The sequence below is a fragment of the Mustelus asterias genome, unplaced genomic scaffold (assembly GCF_964213995.1).
Source record: "Mustelus asterias unplaced genomic scaffold, sMusAst1.hap1.1 HAP1_SCAFFOLD_1728, whole genome shotgun sequence".
In the NCBI taxonomy this organism is placed as follows: domain Eukaryota; kingdom Metazoa; phylum Chordata; class Chondrichthyes; order Carcharhiniformes; family Triakidae; genus Mustelus; species Mustelus asterias.
Genome location: NW_027591673.1, coordinates 48491 through 69990, shown reverse-complemented (window position 1 = coordinate 69990; position 21500 = coordinate 48491). Strand labels below are relative to the sequence as shown.

The following is a 21500-nucleotide window of genomic DNA, read 5'->3' as shown; positions in this document are numbered from 1 at the left end:
AAGGCCTCAGGCCTTAAGTCACCTAAGGGCCTTTCCCCACCCATTCCCAATCGGCGGAAGCCAACGCGAGTCAGGTGGGAATCGGAAATAAAAGTTTCTCCATCTCTCGGGGGCATTGGACGCCTCGATCTGATTTGGGGCCCCTTCGGGAACCTTGGACTCTCTGTGGAGATTGGGCCCGAAGTCTTTTTAAGCGGAGTTAGTTTCTCGGCCCCAGGCCTCTGTGAGGCGCCTCTTGACAGCCCGTTTAACGCTGCGCCTTCGCTTTGTTCTTCCCGTAGAATGGAATCGACGGAGAAATGCGAGGCCATCATTGCCCATTTCAATGGGAAATTCATTAAGATGCAGCCGGGAGTTGCGGGTGAGTACACGGCACGCAGAAGCTTCCACCCGCGATTGGGCAAGTGAGGTGGCACCGATATAGACGGGCAAAGTGGCACCACACGGGTTAATGAGTCCAAGGGTAGATGAGATGGGGGAGGGTGGTGGGGGCGGAATGAGAGATCTCAGAGCGGGACTGAGTGACATCCTTCTCTGACATGTTGGTGTTTTATTTCTCTCTCTGTTGCCGTTTTAGCTCCCTCGGAACCGCTGCTGTGTAAATTTGCAGATGGTGGACAGAAGAAACGGCAAAACCAGAACAAGTATCTGCAGAATGGCCGGGCCTGGGCCAGAGATGGGGAGCCGGTAAGGGACAGCTGCTTGTACTCTCTGTGACGTCAGCTCTCTGCACGTTCGTGGCTTCGCAGCGGGAGGCCATGGGGTGGCACCAACAGGCCCACCCCAGGGTGAGGCAGCCAGGCCGAACCTTGCAGGGATTGCTCTTGTGCTACAGTCCCTGTTCCTGGCCTGGCCTCTCATCCTGCACCCTCTGGAAGCACGCAAGCTCAACCAAACTCTGCGGCCCCCCCCAATTCACAGCAAGCTCCGTTCCCCCTGTACTCACTGACTGCCATTGACTCCCATTCTTTTTATTATTCATTCGTGGGACATGGGTGTCGCTGGCTGGCCCGCATTTATTGCCCATCTCTTGCCCTACTTGCCCGAGGGCAGTTACATAGAATAGAACATAGAACAGTACAGCACAGAACAGGCCCTTCGGCCCACGATTTTGTGCCGAGCTTTGTCTGAAACCCAGATCAAGCTATTTCCTCCCTATGATCCCGAAGTACTCCATGTGCCTATCCAATAGCTTCTTAAATGTTCCTAAAGTTTCTGACTCCACTATCCCTGCAAGCAGTCCATTGCACACCCCAACCACTCTCTGAGTACAAAACCTACCTCGGACATCCTTCCTATATCTCCCACCATGAACCCTATAGTTATGCCCCCTAGTTACCGCTCCATTCACCCGAGGAAATAGTCTCTGAACGTTCACTCTATCTATCCCCCTCATCATCTTATAAACCTCTATCAAGTCTCCTCTCAACCTCCTCCGCTCCAAAGAGAAAAGCCCAAGTTCCCTCAACCTTTCCTCATAAGACCTACCCTCCAAACCAGGCAGCATCCTGGTAAATCTCCTTTGCACTCTTTCCAGTGTCTCCACATCCTTCTTGTATTGAGGTGACCAGAACTGCACACAATATTCCAAATGTGGTCTCACCAAGGTCCTGTACAGTTGCAGCATAACCCCACGGCTCTTAAACTCAAACCCCCTGTTAATGAACGCCAACACACTATAGGCCTTCTTCACGGCTCTATCCACTTGAGTGGCAACCTTCAGAGATCTATGGATATGAACCCCAAGATCTCTCTGTTCCTCCACATTCTTCAGAACCCTACCTTTGACCCTGTAATCCACATTTAAATTTGTCCTACCAAAATGAATCACCTCGCATTTGTCAGGGTTAAACTCCATTTGCCATTTTTCAGCCCAGCTCTGCATCCTATCTATATCTCTTTGCAGCCTACAACAGCCCTCCACCTCATCCACTACTCCACCAATCTTGGTGTCATCAGCAAATTTACTGATCCACCCTTCAGCCCCCTCCTCCAAGTCATTTATAAAAATTACCAGTAGCAGAGGCCCAAGCACTGATCCCTGTGGCACTCCGCTGGTAACCGGTTTCCAGTCCGAAAATTTTCCATCCACCACCACCCTCTGTCTTCTGTTAGATAGCCAGTTACCTATCCAATCGGCCAAACTTCCCTCTATCCCACACATCCTTACTTTCTTCATAAGCTGACCGTGGGGGACTTTATCAAACGCCTTACTAAAATCCATGTATATGACATCAACTGCACTACCTTCATCTACACACTTAGTTACCTCCTCAAAAAATTCTATCAAATATGTGAGGCAAGACTTGCCCTTCACAAATCCGTGCTGACTATCCCGGATTCAGCTGCATCTTTCTAAATGGTCGTAAATCCTATCCCTAAGGACCTTTTCCATCAACTTACCGACCACCGAAGTAAGACTAACCGGCCTATAATTACCAGGGTCATTTCTATTCCCTTTCTTAAACAGAGGAACCACATTCGCCACTCTCCAGTCCTCTGGCACCATTCCCGTGGACAGTGAGGACCCAAAGATCAAAGCCAAAGGCTCTGCTATCTCATCCCTTGCCTCCCAAAGAATCCTAGGATATATTTCATCAGGCCCAGGGGACTTATCAACTTTCAGTTTATTCAAAATTGCTAGTACATCTTCCCTCCGAACATCTACTTCCTCCAGCCTATTAGCCTGTAACACCTTCTCTTCCTCAAAAACATGGCCCCTCTCCTTGGTGAACACCGAAGAAAAGTATTCATTCATCACCTCGCCTATCTCTACTGACTCCATACACAAGTTCCCACTGCCGTCCTTGACCGGCCCCAGCCTAACCCTGGTCATTCTTTTATTTCTCACATAAGAGTAAAAAGCCTTGGGGTTTTCCTTGATCCGACCCGCCAAGGACTTCTCATGCCCCCTCCTAGCTCTCCTAAGCCCCTTTTTCAGCTCATTTCTTGCTAACTTGTAACCCTCCATCGAGCCAACTGAACCTTGTTTTCTCAACCTAACATACGCTTCCTTCTTCCTCTTGACAAGACATTCCACCTCTTTTGTGAACCATGGTTCCCTCACTCGGCCATTTCCTCTCTGCCTGGCAGGGACATACCTATCAAGGACACGCAGTATTTGTTCCTTGAAAAAGTTCCACTTATCATTAGTGCCTTTGCCTGACAGTTTCTGTTCCCATCCTATGCTTCCTAATTCCCGCCTGATTGCATCATAATTACCTCTCCCCCAATTGACTCTCCCCCAGTTGAGAGTCAACCACATTGCTGTGGCTCTGGAGTCACATGTAGGCCAGACCGGGTAAGGACAGCAGATTTCCTTCCCTAAAGGGAACATTAGTGAACCAGATGGGTTTTTCCGACAATGGTTTCATGGTCATCCCAGATATTTTTTATTGAATTCAAATTCCACCATCTGCCGTGGCGGGATTCGAACCCGGGACCCCAGAACATTAGCTAATTTCTGGATTAATAGTCTGGAGAGAATACCACTCGGCCATCGCCTCCCCTTTTGACAAAAGCATATTCATCCGATTTTCAAATCCCTCGCCCCTGCCTATTTCTTTCATCTCCTCCAATCCCCACATCCCTCCCTATCTCTGTAATCTCCTCCAGCCCCTACAGCCCCTCTCTTATCTCTGTCACCTCCTCCAGCACCTACAACCCTCCCTATCTCTGTAACCTCCTCCAGGCCCTACACCCCTCCCTATCTCTGTAACCTCCTCCAGCCCCTACACCCCTCCCTATCTCTGTAATCTCCTCCAGCCCCTACACTCCCTCCCTATCTCTGTAACCTCCTCCATCCCCTACAACCCTCCCTATCTCTGTAACCTCCTCCAGGCCCTACAACCCTCCCTATCTCTGTAACCTCCTCCAGCCACCTCAACCCTATCTCTGTAACCTCCTCCAGTCCCTACACCCCTCCCTATCTCTGTAACCCCCCTCCAGCCCCTACACCCCTCCCTATCTCTGTAACCCTCTCCAGCCCCTACACCCCTCCCTATCTCTGTAACCTCCTCCAGGCCCTACACCCCTTCCTATCTCTGTAACCTCCTCCAGCCCCTACACCACTCCCTATCTCTGTAACCCTCTCCAGTCCCTACACCCCTTCCCTATCTCTGTAACCTCCTCCAGTCCGTACCCCCCTCCCTATCTCTGTAACCTCCTCCAGGCCCTACACCCCTTCCTATCTCTGTAACCTCCTCCAGCCCCTACACCCCTCCCTATCTCTGTAACCCTCTCCAGTCCCTACACCCCTTCCCTATCTCTGTAACCTCCTCCAGTCCCTACCCCCCTCCCTATCTCTGTAACCTCCTCCAGTCCCTACACCCCTTCCCTATCTCTGTAATCTCCTCCAGCCCCTACAGCCCCTCTCTTATCTCTGTCACCTCCTCCAGCACCTACAACCCTCCCTATCTCTGTAACCTCCTCCAGGCCCTACACCCCTCCCTATCTCTGTAACCTCCTCCAGCCCCTACACCCCTCCCTATCTCTGTAATCTCCTCCAGCCCCTACACTCCCTCCCTATCTCTGTAACCTCCTCCATCCCCTACAACCCTCCCTATCTCTGTAACCTCCTCCAGGCCCTACAACCCTCCCTATCTCTGTAACCTCCTCCAGCCACCTCAACCCTATCTCTGTAACCTCCTCCAGTCCCTACACCCCTCCCTATCTCTGTAACCCCCCTCCAGCCCCTACACCCCTCCCTATCTCTGTAACCCTCTCCAGCCCCTACACCCCTCCCTATCTCTGTAACCTCCTCCAGGCCCTACACCCCTTCCTATCTCTGTAACCTCCTCCAGCCCCTACACCACTCCCTATCTCTGTAACCCCCCTCCAGGCCCTACACCCCTTCCTATCTCTGTAACCTCCTCCAGCCCCTACACCCCTCCCTATCTCTGTAACCTCCTCCAGCCCCTACACCCCTCCCTATCTCTGTAACCTCCTCCAGCCCCTGCACCCCCTCCCTATCTCTGTAACCTCCTCCAGCCCCTGCGCGCCTCCCTATCTCTGTAACCACCTCCAACCCCTGCACCCCGTCCCTAAGGGCCATGCTAAATTGCCCCTTAGTGTCCAAAGATGTGCGGGTTAGGTGGATTGGCCATGGGAAATGTGCGGGACTACAGGGATAGGGCGGAGAGCCTCTGAGATACTCTATCCAAGAGTCGGTGCAGCCTCTGATGGACCGGATGGCCTCTTCTACACTGCAAGGATTCTATGATAAGCCTGAATGAACCTTAGTTAGGCCACGCTTAGAGCGCTGTGTGCAGTTCTGGTCACTGTATTATAAAAGGATATAGAGAGGGTGGGGAGAAGATTGAGAAGGGTGGAAGCAGAAATGTGTGGGTTTGTATATCAGGAAAGGGTTGACAAGTTGGGTCTCTTGAAGATAGAAGACCTCATGGAGGTCTTTTTAACTCTGAAAGGATTTGATGTGGTGGATACACAGAGAATATTTCCTCCTGTGGGGAAGAGCGTCACTCGAGACCGTCAGTATAAAATAGTCACCCAGAAATCCAATCGGGAATTCAGGAGAAACGTCTTCACCCAGAGTGTGGTGAGAATGTGGAACTCACTCCCACACGGAGTGGAGGGATGGAATAGCACAGATGGGCTTAAGAGGAAGCTGGATGAGGGAGAGGGGAATAGAGAGAGATTTAGATGGGAGGAGGCTCAAGGGGAACAGAAACAGACTGGATAGGCCAATTGGCCTATTTCTGCATTGTGTATCCCATATAATCCATGCCACATTGTCCAGATGTGTTAGCTAGCAAAATAATCATGGTGGACAACATGCAGGCAAACATTTTGTTCGCAATCCGTGGTGCCGGAGTTATTGTGGGATCTTTTATATGGTTTGATTCATGTAATGCAAAAGACTTCATTTTAAGATATTTCTGCCTATGTAACTAACTCTGCGAAGCTTGAAAGCTAACTTGGCCACATTTTAAAACTCAGCAGGCATGCTGGGATTAGCTTAGAAATTGACTGCATTCTTTGAAAGTACAACGCAAGTGAGGCTTTCTCATAAGCGAAAAGAAACACCTTCATAGCCACAGCTGCAAATTGTTTATGAAAGTTCGGGACACTGCTTGCACCAAGTAGTTTCATGACACAGATAACCGAAAAGTGAGAATGCTCTGTACAACTATATGTGGGCAGTGTAAGGTTTGGATCGAGTCTACTGTCTGTGTGGAATTTGCACATTCTCCTCGTGTCTGCGTGGGTTTCCTCCGGGTGCTCCGGTTTCCTCCCACAGTCCAAAGATGTGCGGGTTAGGGTGCATTGGCCATGCTAAAATTGCCCCTTTGTGTCCTGAGATGCGTAGGTTAGAGGGATTAGTGGGTAAAATATGTAGGGATATGGGGGTAGGGCCTGGGTGGGATTGTGGTCGGTGCAGATTTGATGGGCCAAATGGCCTCTTTCTGTACTGTAGGGTTTCTATGATTTCAATTCTATGATTTCTATGCTAGGACTAGCTTTTGCTGGTCTCTCAATCTCTCTCTCTCTCTCTGTCTCTCAGCAAGTTAGTTTTTTCGCTTCTGTAATGTCTTAATTTTAAATTCTGCTCAATAAAAGAAGTTCAACTTTGTATCAGTGCCGTCTACGTCTATTCTGGGGAATGAATAGACCCTACAGTTATATTCAATCCTTCTGAAAGACGTGCGGTGTTTGGAAACCATTACAGGCAAAGAAAGGGCCAATCCGGGACCTTGAGGGTGTTAGTCGCTTAGGGTTGAATACTGGCGATGGGGGTATAAGTATTCAGGGGTTTTTGCCTCATTACTTTTAGGGATTAAGGGCAATTTGTGCCCAATTTTTCCCCAGAAATCAAATGGCAGCCTGGAGTCCGTGTTGGATAGATGATGCAGGGGGCGATTAGGTTGATGGGGTAAAATCTGTCTTTCTTCATTTTTCTTTCCCTCCTACTCTTTCCCCCTACTTCATCCCCCTTCCTTTACCTTTTCTCCCGTCCGCTTCCCCTTTTCTACATTGTACCTCTGTCCCATCTCCCCCCCCCGCGCTCCCCCCACATCTTCATCTCTCACAGTTTACCCTCTGATTTCAGCTTCTCTGCTGTTTGGCCATTCACACCTTCTATTCTCTCTATGGGCTGCCATTAGCAGCCTTTCCCCTTGTTTTTGTGGCTATGACTCATCTTTCATTCCCTCCCCCTACAGTATAAATATCTCCCACTTTCTCTGCCTTTTAGCTTTGACAAAGGGTCACCTGGACTCGAAACGTCAGCTCTTTTCTCTCCTTACAGATGCTGCCAGACCTGCTGAGATTTTCCAGCATTTTCTCTTTTGGCTTCAGATTCCAGCGTCCGCAGTAATTTGCCTTTATGGGGTAGAATCTGTGATGGGTTGGACTGCAATATAGTCTGTGGAAGGGGCAGATGGACCAAATGGCCTCTTCCGATTCCAGTTGTGGTTGTTTGTTACCAGTGAGAGAACTGTTTAAGTAAATACCTTCATACGTTTATCCCCTCAGGGCACAATGACACTGACATATGACCCAACGACCGCTTTGCAAAATGAGTAAGTAGTTTTAGACTTGCCGGGATCCCTTCTCGCGATGTTGTTTTGCAGTTCTCCCACCTCCTTAAGTGTCTAAGTCTTGCCGCCACCTCCTCCCCTGGCTAAGAGACTACAGGTCATGGTTTGTTAAAGCCACCAGGAAACTCACGGCTTCTGAGGTGATCCTCGGTGTTCTGCTGCCATATCTTCTCCTGACGGTGCGGACTGCTGGTCGCGGTTCAGCGCCATGACAACCAGCTTGCCCTCCAAGTGCCACGCCAAAGTCGCCACTCTCGCGATGGCTGAGACAGCGAAGGCTGCCCTGTTGTGACCTTTGCTCCCATGGAGTGCCCGGTCCCCCCAGGTGGCGGAGGTGAGGAACAAATGTTCCATGGGTCTCGGTGGGGGGCGGGCGAGACCACAGGATTTCCAGCACTTTCCTGGGGGCGCCATCTTTGGAAAGGAGGCCTTTATGGTAGCACAGTGGTTGCCTCACAGCACCAGGGACCCGGGTTCAATTCCCGGCTTGGGTCACTGTCTGTGTGGAGTCTGCACCTTCTCCCCGTGTCTGCGTGGGCTTCCTCTGGGTGCTCCGGTTTCTTCCCACAGTCCAAAGACGTGCTGGTTATCTGCGTTGGCCGTGCTAAATTCTCCCTCAAAGTACCCGAACAGAAGTGTGGCGACTAGGAGATTTTCACCGTAACTTCATTGCAGCGTTAATGTAAGCCTACTTCTTATTTATTTATCATTGTCACAAGTAAACTTAAAGTAACACTGCAAGGAAGTTACTGTGAAAATCCCCGAGTCGCCACACTCCTGTTTGGGTACACTGAGGGAGAATTTAGCATGGCCAATGCACCCTAACCAGCATGTCTATCGGACTGTGGGAGGAAACCGGAGCACCCGGAGGAAACCCACGCAGACACGGGGAGACCGTGCAGACTCCGCACAGTGACCCAAGCCGGGAATCGAACCCGGGCCCCTGGCGCTGTGAGGTAGCAATACTTTTGACACTTTATCCCTTCCAGGACCAATCAAACACGGATTAAACAAGAGAGGGTATCTGTGGGATTCACGTAACTTGTGTGGGCCAGATGTTCCCATACTTGTAACCATGCAGAATTAGGGTGGAAATGGGGAGAAACATGGAAGCGTGGGGGAACGGTGGCACAGCGGTTAGCGCTGCTGCCTCACAGCACCAGGGGCCCGGGTTCAATTCCCAGCTTGGGTCACTGTTTGTGTGGAATTTGCATGTTCTCCCCGTGTCTGCGTGGGTTTCCTCCGGGTGCTCCGGTTTCCTCCCGCACTCCAAAGATGTGCAGGTTAGGTGGATTGGCCATGCTAAATTGCCCCTTAGTGTCCAAAGATGTGAAGGTTAGGTGGATTGGCCATGCTAAATTGCCCCTTAGTGTCCAAAGATGTGCAGGTTAGGTGGATTGGCCATGCTAAATTGCCCCTTAGTGTCCAAAGATGTGCAGGTTAGGTGGATTGGCCATGCTAAATTGTCCCTTTGTGTCCAAAGATGTGCAGGTTGGGTGGATTGGCCGTGCTAAATTGTCCCTTAGTGTCCAAAGATGTGCGGGTTAGGTGGATTGGCCATGCTAAATTGCCCCTTAGTGTCCAAAGATGTGCAGGTTAGGTGGATTGGCCATGCTCAATTGTCCCTTTGTGTCCAAAGATGTGCAGGTTCGGTGGATTAGCCGTGCTAAATTGTCCCTTCGTGTCAGGGAAATTAGCAGGGTGAATGTGTGGGGTTACGGGGATAGGGCCTGGGTGGGATTGTTGTCGGTGCAGACTCGATGGGCCAAATGGCCTCCTTCTGCACTGTCGAGATTCTATAATTCTATCAAGATAAAGATGTGGTTAACAATGACTAAAGCCTCTCTGTGTTCTCTTTTGCTCCAGATTTTATTCCAGTCCCTACAGTATTGCTCCAAACAGGATGATCGCACAGACTTCTATCTCACCATACATCACCTCCCCTGTGTCCTCATATCAGGTGAGTGTTTTTTTGATTTGATTTATTATTGTCAAACGTATTAGCATACAGTGAAAAGTATTGTTTCTCGCGCACAGGCCATCCCCATTGTGGGAAAAAGAATCCCAGTCACTCAAGGTTGGTTCAATTGATGCCTTGGGTGAAATACCCAGGGGGTGGACAGGGGGCAACTCGGTGACGGATACAATGCTGCTGCCCTATTTTACAACCGCCACCCCTCTTCACCGGCCTGCCAGCCCACCCTTAGGGGGGCATAACATTCTGGCCAACATGTGCATATCGTACTGCAGTATATGAAAGCAGAGCGTTGAGGGTAAACATTTTGCCCTCACAGTTACGTACCGCATCTCTTCAATGTCTCCAAGTACTCATCGCAGAGTTATTGTGATGTGCAGAAGGGGGTAGGTTAGAGATTTTGCATGGAATTTTCCCATTCCGCCTGCCACAGGAATCACAGCGGGCGGGGTCAGACCACACAAACGTCCGTTGACCTCAGGCGGGAATCTCCGGCCTTGGGGTGAGCGCGGGCGGAAAATCCCACCCTTTGTTTCATTGAGGTGTCATTGTTTTTTCAAACCCTTGATGCCAATGGCTTGGAATAGAAATCCAGTCTCATGCATACAATCACCACAGTGCAGAAGGAGGCCATTCGATCCATCAAGTCTGCCCTGACCACACATTCCCACACAAGGCCCTATCCCTGTCACCCCACATATTTAACCTGCTAATCCCCTGACACTGGGCTCAATTTAGCATGGCCAATCCTCCTAACCTGCACATCTTTGGACACTAAGGGGCAATTTAGCATGGCCAATCCACCTAACCTGCACATCTTTGGACACTAAGGGACAATTTAGCATGGCCAATCCTCCTAACCTGCACATCTTTGGATACTAAGGGGCAATTTAGCATGGCCAATCCACCTAACCTGCACATCTTTGGACACTAAGGGACAATTTAGCATGGCCAATCCACCTAACCTGCACATCTTTGGACACTAAGGGACAATTTAGCATGGCCAATCCTCCTAACCTGCACATCTTTGGACACTAAGGGACAATTTAGCACGGCCAATCCACCTAACCTGCACATCTTTGGACACTAAGGGACAATTTAGCATGGCCAATCCTCCTAACCTGCACATCTTTGGACACTAAGGGACAATTTAGCATGGCCAATCCACCTAACCTCCACATCTTTGGACACTAAGGGGCAATTTAGCGTGGCCAATCCACCTAAGCTTCACATCTTAGGACACTAAGGGGCAATTTAGCATGGCCAATCAACCTAACCCGCACATCTTTGGAGTGTGGGAGGAAACCAGAGCACCCGGAAGAAACCCACGCAGACACGGGGAGAATGTGCAAATTCCACACAGACAGTGACCCGAGCCGGGAATTGAACCCGGGTCCCTGGCGCTGTGAGGCAGCAGTGCTAACCACTGTGCCACCGTGCCACCCCATTGCTGTCTCCTTGGACGAGATGGGCCCATCCACCAATCTCATGTTCCATTTGCGTCCCTGAACTTTGCCCTCCAGTGACAGCCATGGCCCTTAATATCCCATGGATATTTACCACGAGTACGAAGGGCGGGCGGGGTAAAGCTTTAGGCCAAACTTCCATTAACCCACTGTCCCGTGCCAGCGGGCAGAGTGAAGGGTCTCTGGAATAGGCAGGGCTTAATCTCTGAAAGATGGGGTGGGGGGAAATGTGTTTGCCCCTTTTCCGGAAAATTCCCATGACCTGACTTGATATCGGAGCTCAGGTGGGTAAGTGATGAGTTCCAAATATTATACCTCAACCTGAGTTATGTTCACCTCTCAAATTGTACTAAAATCAATGATTCGCTTCCTGTTCTTGCTCTGCGTTGGAACACGTTTAGCAGATATTCTCCAATTCTGATTCCCTTGAGCATCCCCGATTTCAATCGCTCTGTCATTGGCAGCCGTGCCTGGGCCCCTCAGGGAGGCACAGTGGTGAGCACTGCTGCCCCACAGCGCCGGGGACCCGGGTTCGATTCTCGGCTTGGGTCACTGTCTGTGTGGAGTTTGCACATTCTCCCCGTGTCTGCGTGGGTTTCCTCCGGGTGCTCGGGTTTCCTCCCACAGTCCAAAGATGTGCGGGTTAGGTGGATTGGCCAGGTTAAACTGTCCCTTAGTGTCCAAAGATGTGTAGGTTAGAGGGATTGGCCATGCGAAATTGCCCCTTAGTGTCCAAAGATGTGTAGGTTCGGTGGATTGACCATGCTAAATTGCCCCTTAGTGTCCAAAGATGTGTAGGTTAGGTGGATTGACCATGCTAAACTGTCCCTTAGTGTCCAAAGATGTGCAGGTTAGGTGGATTGGCCATGCTAAATTGTCCCCTTAGTGTCCAAAGATGTGTAGGTTAGGGGGATTGGCCATGCGAAATTGCCCCTTAGTGTCCAAAGATGTGTGGGTTAGGTGGAATGGCCATGCTAAATTGCCCCTTAGTGTCCAAAGATGTGTAGGTTAGGGGGATTGGCCATGCTAAATTGCCCTTTAGTGTCCAAAGATGTGTAGGTTAGGGGGATTGGCCATGCGAAATTGCCCCTTAGTGTCCAAAGATGTGTGGGTTAGGTGGAATGGCCATGCTAAATTGCCCCTTAGTGTCCAAAGATGTGCAGGTTTGGGGGAATGGCCATGGTAAATTGTCCCTTAGTGTCTAAAGATGTGCTGGTTAGGTGGATTGGCCATGCTAAATTCTCCCTCAGTGTACCCGAACAGGAGTGTGGCGACTAGGGGATTTTCACAGTAACTTCATTGCAGCGATAATGTCAGCCTACTTGTGACACTAATAAATAAACTTTAACTTAAGCTCTGGAATTCCCTCTCGACCCTGTCTCTCTCCTGTTTTCCACATCCTTGAGACTGACCCTTGACCCTTGGTCATTGTCCTAATGTCTCCTTATGTGATTTGGTGTCAAAGTTTGCTGGGTGATTACTCTTATGTTTAAGATGCTTCATAATTGCAAGTCATTCATCGTTGAATATACTCGTTTCTGGTCACCCACAGGTCCACAGCCCATCCTGGATGCACCATCAGTCGTACCTTATGCAACCTATGGTAAGCTTCCTTTTCGCTTTTCCGTTTTATTAAACAAACCTTGGCCGGGATCGGGACTCAGCGGCCGTTTGCATTGCGAGCCGGTGAACCCACTGGCCAAGGCTACCCGCCCCAGCGCACTGGAAAGCCCCAGACCCCCGAATATTGTTGAAAAGAGACACACATCGCTAAAGCTTCACATCTTCCGCACATCAGGACAAACTCAAGAATGCCAAATTTCAGAGGCTCACACCGCAGGATACCGCAGGAGAAAAAGGTGCTGATTGGTTGACGAGTTGACTTTGATTGGCTCAGGCGATGCCATGGAGAAACCAGTGGGAACTATTGGCTCCCCAAGCTGCTGGATAATTGGAAAAAAGGCGCAAGGCTTCAACATTTTTTGGATTACCTGGAAACTTGGGGAGCCTGTAGCTCCCCTGTTGCTTTCTCCCATTCAACTCATCAACCAATCAGCACCCTTCTCCCCTGTAGTAGAAATTGTGGCGATCCTGTGAAATTTTGAATTTTTGTTTGTCCTGATGAGTGCAAGATGAAAAGCTTCGACAACATGTCTCTTTTCAGCAACAATAAGCTCAGCCTGAAATTTCCTCCCCCCCCCTCCTATCCCTGATGACCCTTGTAGCACAGCCTGGCACTGTTCGCTTCAGCAAACCACGCTGTCACCTATACCCCCCCTCACCCCTCACCCCCCATATGAGTCGCTGCCTTTGGGAGATTGGACAAATGGAAAGCTCAGAACGGTTTGTGATGTTTGTCCTTTGCAGGGAACAGTAATAACACCCACGATAGACCACACCATGTCCATCCAGCCCACATCGATGATGGGACCATTAACCCAGCAGCTTAGCCACCTGTCCCTTGGCAGCACAGGAACGGTAAGTGCTGCCTACACTGGGAGTACTCTGGGATCATGGGGAAAAGTAAGTGAGTACATAACTAACTTCAAAGCCCTTTCTTCTTCACTGTAAATCAAGGCGGCGCCATTTCGCGCCACTGACTCGGTTCGAGGCCTGACCTATATCGGCTGCGCTCAAACCTGGCTGCTACAATTGGACCTGTCCCTTGGTGTGGAAATCACCATGATCGTGGGAAAAGCCATGGCTTTTGGGTCACCAAATTGGGCAGCTGGATTTTTGATCCAAAGTGGGAGGTCCGACCAACTATTACCTCTCCCTGACACTCAGACCCAATTTTCTCTTTGTTCATTCATGGGATGTGGGCATCGCCAGCATTTGCTGCCCATCCCTAGTTGCCCTTGAACTGAGTGTCTCACTCGGCCATTTCAGAGGGCAGTTGAGAGTCAACCACATTGCTGTGGCTCTGGAGTTGCATGTAGGCCAGACCGGGTAAGGACGGCAGATTTCCTTCCCTAAAGGGACATTGGTGGGTTATCGCAATGGTTTCATTATTAATTTATTTTTATTGAATTCAAATTTCACCATCTGCCGTGGGTGGGATTCGAACCCGGGTCCCCAGGGCATTCACCTGGATTACTAGTCCAGTGACAATACCACGAGGCCATTGCCTCCTCATAGCTCCCATTGTAGCAGCCACCATGATGGAAAGAAGCAATAGAGAACAGGTGTCGAACTGGGATCTTCTTCGTCCTGACTACCGGGCTCAATTGTACGCTTACGGAGTTGAACCAGCGGGCGTTGCAGGGGTGGGTGGCATGCTTTAAGATGCTTCTTCAAACCGACCTCTTGGTTAACGTTGTCCTAATATCTCCTCACCTGGTGTCACATTGATCACGCTTCTTGTGGTGGGATTGTTCGGCTAAAGGCACCATATAGATACAAGTTGTTGTTGCCAACACCAGCACGTGCTCGCCTGGTGACAATACTGAATTGTAAATGAGGAGCATGTGCAAGTGTGAGCCACGTCCAGGCAGCTGTGTCGAACCCAGAGCAGTCAATGTGAGGGGGGCATTAGAAACAGCAGGTGAATTGTCCCTCAGCTGTTACATTGTGACCCCCAGGGAACCTCCCCTGGGGTGGCTCTGTCCTAAATTAACTATTTACACCACCCCAACCCTACTTCACTCCATTGGCAGTAAGCCAATATTTTTTCTATTTTCATATAATAAATCAATTTAGAACATGGCCGCCCAGGCAACCAAAATCTAACGGAGAGGCTCAATTGCTGATCTGAGGTGCTTTGTTTATGACTGGCACAGACGCGATGGGCCTTTTCTGTGCTGTCAACCTCTATAAGGTCGACACAGTGCAGAACGGCAGCACAGTGGTAGCAGTGCTGCCTCACAGCGCCAGGGACCCGGGTTCAATTCCGGCCTCAGATCACTGTCTGTGTGGAGTTTGCACATTCTCCCCGTGTCTGCGTGGGTTTCCTCCGGGTGCTCCGGGTTTCCTCCCACAGTCCGAAAGACGTGCTGGTTAGGGTGCATTGGGCCGTGCTAAATTCTCCCTCAGTGTACCCGAACAGGAGTGTGGCGACTAGGGGATTTTCACAGTAACTTCATTGCAGTGTTAATGTAAGCCTACTTGTGACACTAATAAATAAACTAAACTTTAAAACGACTCTATAAATATCTGAACCCTTTCCCCAAAGTTAATGTTTATTTATTAGTTACAAGAAAGGCTGACATTAACACTGCAATGAAGTTACTGTGAAAATCCCCCAGTCGCCACACTCCTGTTCGGGTACACTGAGGGAGAATTTAGCATAGACAATGCACCCTAACCAGCACGTCTTTCAGACTGTGGGAGGAAACCGGAGCACCTGGAGGAAACCCACGCAGACACGGGGAGAATGTACAAACTCCACACAGACAGTGACCCAAGGCTGGGAATCGAACCCGGGTCCCTGGCGCTGTGAGGCAACAGTGCTAACCACTGTGCCACCGTGCCATCCCCACCTATACCAATATAGCAAAGTAATTTGTTTATGGTGCTTTTTCACAAATGTTTCTGGGCTATTTGATACGGTGCCATCTTTCTTTTGACTATTCTTGTTTCTGTCAGTGCTGCTATCCTGTGTTTGGGTGAACTGGGATTGCGATGAATGTAACATTTTCGTTTGTCTTTGGCACCTCGTGCCCCTGGTGGGGGTCCGATAGATATTTGCAGTGTATCTGGGGAGCTTGTCTGTCGTGCGTTACTAATAATCATTTTGTTTCTGCATCTGTTCCCCCAGTACATGCCTGCCACCACAGCAATACAAGGGACATACATTCCCCAGTACAACCCAATGCCTCCCTCCAATGTGTCTGTCGAGGTAAGTCCCTTCATACTTGACGCTCACTGCTGGTGTAGACTACAGGAGGCCATTGGTCACAGCATATCTGGGCTATCTCTTTGCGGGGGCAATCCAGACCACCCTCCCCCCGCCCCCCCTACGCTAGCTCTACCAAGCCTCAATGACCTTCCCTTTCTTCACATATTGGCCATGCGCAGTGGCCCAGTGGTTAGCACTGCCGCCTCACAGCGCCAGGGACCCGGGTTCGAATCCCGTCCTTTGGTCACTGTCTGTGTGGAGTTGGCACGTTCTCCCCGTGTCTGCGTGGGTTTCCTCCGGGTGCTCCGGTTTCCTCCCACAGTCTAAAGATGTGCGGGTCAGGTGGATTGGCCGTGCTAAATTGCCCCTTAGTGTCAGGGGGACTAGCTAGGGTAAATGTGTGGGGTTACGGGGATAGGGTCTGGGTGGAATTGTGGTCGGTGCAGACTCGATGGGCCGAATGGCCTCCTTCTGCACTGTAGGGATTCTATATTTATCCACATCTCTTTCAAAGACCCTTGGCCAGCATTTGTTGCCCAACCCTACTTGCCCATGAGCCGAGTGGCTCGCTCGATCATTTCAGAGTCACCCACATTGCTGTGGCTCTGGAGTCACGTGTAGGCCAGACCGGGTAAGGACAGCAGATTTCCTTCCTTAAAGGGCATTCGTGAACCAGATGGGGTTTTTCAGACAATTGGCAATGGTTTTGCGGTCACCGTTTGACTTTTCGTTCCAGATTTTTATTAAATTCCAATTTCACCATCTGCCATGGTGGGATTCGAACCCAGGTCACCTTCCCTTGGCAGGATTTCCAACTCCAATTATTTGGCCTTGCTACGGATGCAACTTTCTTGGCCATCAAATCCTGGAGTGGGATTTGAACCTGGAATTTCTAGCTCAGGGGCAGGCACACTACCCCACTGTGCCACGAGGCTGCCTCAGAGTAACCCGAGTGTGGTTCAAAGACAGAGAAGTATCTCCCTCTCAATGGCCCAACTTCAACCTCAAAACATTCTTGGACTACCCATCCTCTTGACCTCTCTGGGTGAGTATGGCAGGTTTGTAGTGAATTATGGACAACCTCTGTCTTGGGGGGCTGGCAAAACCGGTTTCGTACAGCCGGTGGACCTTCATCGCATCACTTGAGGTGGCACATGACCTTGCGCCCCGAGTGGGGGAGGGTGCCCTGCCCCTTTGCATCATGGGAGAGCCTCCTCAGTGATCGAGTGGTTCCTGGCACATGCCAAGCTTGCCAAGAGCTAGGATAAGAGCTGCCCAGACGTTTAAACCAAAGGCCCATGTCCTGGTCCTGTCATGCTGCTCGTACCTTGCTGTGCCCGGCGCTGTTGGCACTGAGCGGTGGAGGAAGCAGGAGCTGGAAATGGAGTTTTATACCTGTTTAAATTTGGAGATGGGAACTTGCTGTGTCCTGGTATAAGAATGCTGTGAGTGGGAGGGAGGGAGAGGGGGAGGGAGGGAAAGGGGGGAGGGAGGGAGAGAGGGAGGAAAAGAGGGGGAGGAAGGGAGGGAGAGAGGGAGGAAGGGAGGGGGAGGGAGGGAGAGGGGGAGGGAGAGAGGGAGGGAGAGGGGGAGGGAGGGAGAGAGGGTGGGTGGGAGGGAGGGAGGGGGGAGGGAGGGGGGGGAGAGGGGGAGGGAGGGAGGGAGGGAGAGGGGGAGGGGGGGTGGGAGGGAGGGAGAGAGGGTGGGAGGGAGGGAGGGAGAGAGGGTGGGAGGGAGGGAGAGGGGGAGGGAGGGAGGAAGTGGGGGAGGAAGGAAGAGGGGGAGGGAAGGAAGGAGAGGAGGAGGGAAGGAAGGAGGAAGGGAACAAACGTGGCCTTTCTAACTCCAATCATTCATCAGATTTCTCAAAATCTTCATGGCCCCTTTGTCAAGTTTTTTGTTACTGTAAATACTAAGTGTGATAGCTTCATGTTCTCCCATTCCAGGAACCCAGTGGCCAGCAGCAGCAGGTTGCTATGGAAACATCCTCTGAACATGCAACCTACTCCTACCAGCACAGCAAGTAAACTTGAGGTAGGAATCTATTCCTGTCGGGGCGGAATTTCTATCCCAGTCCTCCCTTAATCTCCAAGTTCTTCATGTTAAACTTCCTCCTGTCTGACATTCCCTCCAGACCCCCCTTGCTGATGCCACACTTGACGCCACCTGCTCTGAACTGCATGGGTTTTTTCCCCCTCGCCGCATGGCCTGACCTGAAACCCTCCCCAGTGCCAGGGTGGGATGTTCTATCCGGTAGCAGTGGAAGTTGCCGGGTTGTGGTGTAAAAAAAGACAAATGGTTCATTAAGGTCTTGCCTGGTTAACACTGCTGCCTCACAGCGCCAGGGACCCGGGTTCGATTCCCGGCTTGGGCCACTGTCTGTGTGGAGTTTACACATTCTCCCCGTGTCTGCGTGTGTTTCCTCCGGGTGCTCTGGTTTCCTCTCACAGTCCAAAGATGTGTAGGTTAGGTGATTGGCCATGCTAAATTGACCCTTAATGTCCAAAGATGTGCGAGTAAGGTGCATTGGCCATGTTAAATTGTCCCTTAGTGTAACTGAACAGACGCCGGAGTGTGGCGACTAGGGGATTTTCACAGTAACTTCACTGCAGTGTTAATGAAAACCTATTTGTGACACTAATAAATAAACTTTAAACTTAAACCTAGAGGCCAGGATTCATTTTTTTAATTCATTCGTGGGACATGGGCGTCACTGGCTGGGCCAGCATTTATTGCCCATCCCTAGTTGCCCTTGGAGGGCAGTTGAGAATCAACCACATTTCTGTGGCTCTGGAGTCACATGTGGACCAGACCAGGTAAGGACGGCAGATTTCCTTCCCTGAAGGGCATTAGTGACCCAGATGGGTTTTTACGACAATGGTTTCATGGTCATCAGTAGAGTCATAGAGTCGTAGACGTTTATAGCATGGAAACAGGCCCTTCGGCCCAACTTGTCCATGCCACCCCTTTTTTTTAAACCCCGAAGCTAGTTTCAATTGCCCGCGTTTGGCCCATATCCCTCTATACCCATCATACCTATGTTAACTGTCTAAACATTTTTTTAAAAGACAGAATTGTACCCGCCTCTACTACTACCTCTGGCAGCTTGTTCTCGGCACTCAATATGCTCTGTGTGAAAAAAGTGCCCCTCTGGACACTTTTGTATCTCTCCCCTCTCACCTTAAACAAATGCCCTCTCGTTTTAGACTCCCCTACCTTTGGGAAAGGATATTGACTATCTAGCTGATCGATGCCCCTCATTATTTTATAGACCTCTATAAGATCCCCCCTCAGCCTCCTACACTCCAGAGAAAAAAGTCCCAGTCTATCCAGCCTGTCCTTATAACTCAATCCATCAAGTCCCGGTAGCATCCTAGTAAATCTTTTCTGCACTCTTTCTAGTTTAATAATATCCTTTCTATAATAGGGTGACCAGAACTGTACACAGTATTCCAAGTGTGGCCTTACCAATGTCTTGTACAACTTCAACAAGACGTCCCAACTCCTGTATTCAATGTTGTGACCAATGAAACCAAGCATGCCGAATGCCTTCTCCACCACTCTGTCCACCTGTGACTCCACTTTCAAGGAGCTATGAACATGTACCCCCAGATCTCTTTGTTCTGTAACTCTCCCCAACGTCCTACCATTAACTGAGTAAGTCCCACCCTGGTTCAATCGACCAAAATGCATCACCTCGCATTTGTCTAAATTAAACTCCATCTGCCGTTCATCAGCCCATAATCCCAGATAACTTTCTTCACTGTTCACTCTGCCACCAATCTTGGTGTCATCTGCAAACTTACTAACCATGCCTCCTAAATTCTCATCCAAGTCATTAATATAAATGACAAATAACAGTGGACCCAGCACTGATCCCTGAGGCACACCGCTGGTCACAGGCCTCCAGTTTGAAAAACAACCCTCTACAACCACCCTCTGGCTTCTGTCATCAAGCCAATTTTTTATCCATTTAGCTACCTCACCCTGGATCCCTTGAAATTTAACCTTATGCAACAACCTACCATGCGGTACCTTGTCAAAGGCCTTGCTAAAGTCCATGTAGACAACATCAACTGCACTGCCCTCATCTACCTTCTTGGTTACCACGTCAAAAAACTCAATCAAATTTGTGAGACATGATTTTCCACTCACAAAGCCACGCTGACTGTCCCTAATCAGTCCTTGCATCTCTAAATGCCTGTAGATCCTGTCTCTCAAAATACCTTCCAACAATTTACCCACCACAGATGTGAGGCTCACTGGCCTGTAGTTCCAAGGCTTTTCCCTGCAGCCCTTTTTAAACAAAGGCACAACATTTGCCACTCTCCAATCTTCAGGCACCTCACCTGTGACTATCGATGATTGAAATATCTCTGCGAGGGGACCCGCAATTTCCTCTCTAGCCTCCTACAACGTCCTGGGATACACTTCATCAGGTCCCGGGGATTTATCTACCTTGATGCGCTTTAAGATTTCCAGCACCTCCTCCTCTGTAATATGTACACTCCTCAAGTAGAGTCTTAATTCCAGATTTTTTTTCAATTGAATTCAAATTCATAAGACCATAAGATATAGGAGCAGAATTAGGCTATTCGGCCCATCGCGTCTGCTCCTCCATGGCTGCTAAGTTTCTCAGCCCCATTCTCCCGCCTTTTCCCCGTAACCTTTGATCCCCTTACCAATCAAGAACCTATCTATTTGTGTCTTAAATACACTCAATGACCCGGCCTCCTCTGTGACAATGAATTCCACAGATTCACCACCCTCTGGCTGAAGAAATTCCTCCTCATCTCGGTTCGAAAGGGATGTCCCTTTACTCTGAGGCTGTGCCCTCGGATCCCAGTCTCTCCGACTAATGGGAACATCTTCCCCACGTCCACTCTATCCAGGCCTTCCAGTATTGTGTAAGTTTCAATACGGTCCCCCCCTCATCCTTCTAAACCCCAATGGGTACAGACCCAGAGTCCTCAGACACTCCTCATACGTAAAGCCTTTCATTTCCGGATCGTTCACGCGAACCTCCTCTGGACCCGCTCCAGGGCCCATCTGCCGTGGTGGGATTCGAACCCAGGACATTGGCTGAGTGTCTGGATGAATTGGCGATAATGCCGCGAGGTCATCACCTTCCCTCGCGCAGGCGTCGAACAGCAGAGAAAGATTGCGGGGGGGGGAATATGGTGCTGGGGCCTCGCGTACCTCACTCACCATCTATCTCGAGGACAGCAAGGAGAAAAGGTGAACTCGGATCAATGTGACGCCTTCATTTCCTTCTCTTCCAGATGCGGGAGTGTGGAAAGGAGGAAGAATCAGCTCTCCTGAATCAGTGTGAACCAGAAACCTTCTGGAGGAAGGGGAAGGGTGGGTCGGGGGGGAGGGGGGCGGGCGGGCGGGCAGGGACAAAAGAAAAAATAGAAATTTTTGCACAAGATTAGCGGGGGGGGGGGGGGGGGGGGAAGAAATACACAAAAGTTTTTTTCCTTTTATTTGTAAGACATTCAACAAAGAAAAAAAAACACAACTATTTTGATAAACTTTCTACTTCAGTTAACCAGACATACCAAACTCGGTGGCAGAATTTGTGGAAAAGAGGTTTATTTTGATACGGGAAAGAGAGCTTATTTTTTTTGAAAGTGCAACTATAGCAAATCATTATTTAAGCA

At 50.0% G+C, this 21500-nt stretch overlaps 1 protein-coding gene across 1 annotated transcript; it reads left to right on the top strand.

Moving 5' to 3' along the window:
* Window positions 1-210: 210 nt before the first annotated feature.
* On the top strand, window positions 211-21195 carry LOC144488631 (RNA-binding motif, single-stranded-interacting protein 2-like). Its single transcript, XM_078206697.1, has 9 exons — window positions 211-361; window positions 578-687; window positions 7495-7541; window positions 9426-9519; window positions 12553-12603; window positions 13368-13478; window positions 15757-15837; window positions 17784-17871; window positions 21120-21195. Exons 1-8 carry the CDS (start codon window positions 283-285, stop codon window positions 17862-17864), a joined length of 654 nt encoding a protein of 217 aa, XP_078062823.1. The 5' UTR covers window positions 211-282; the 3' UTR covers window positions 17865-17871; window positions 21120-21195.
* Window positions 21196-21500: the final 305 nt, after the last annotated feature.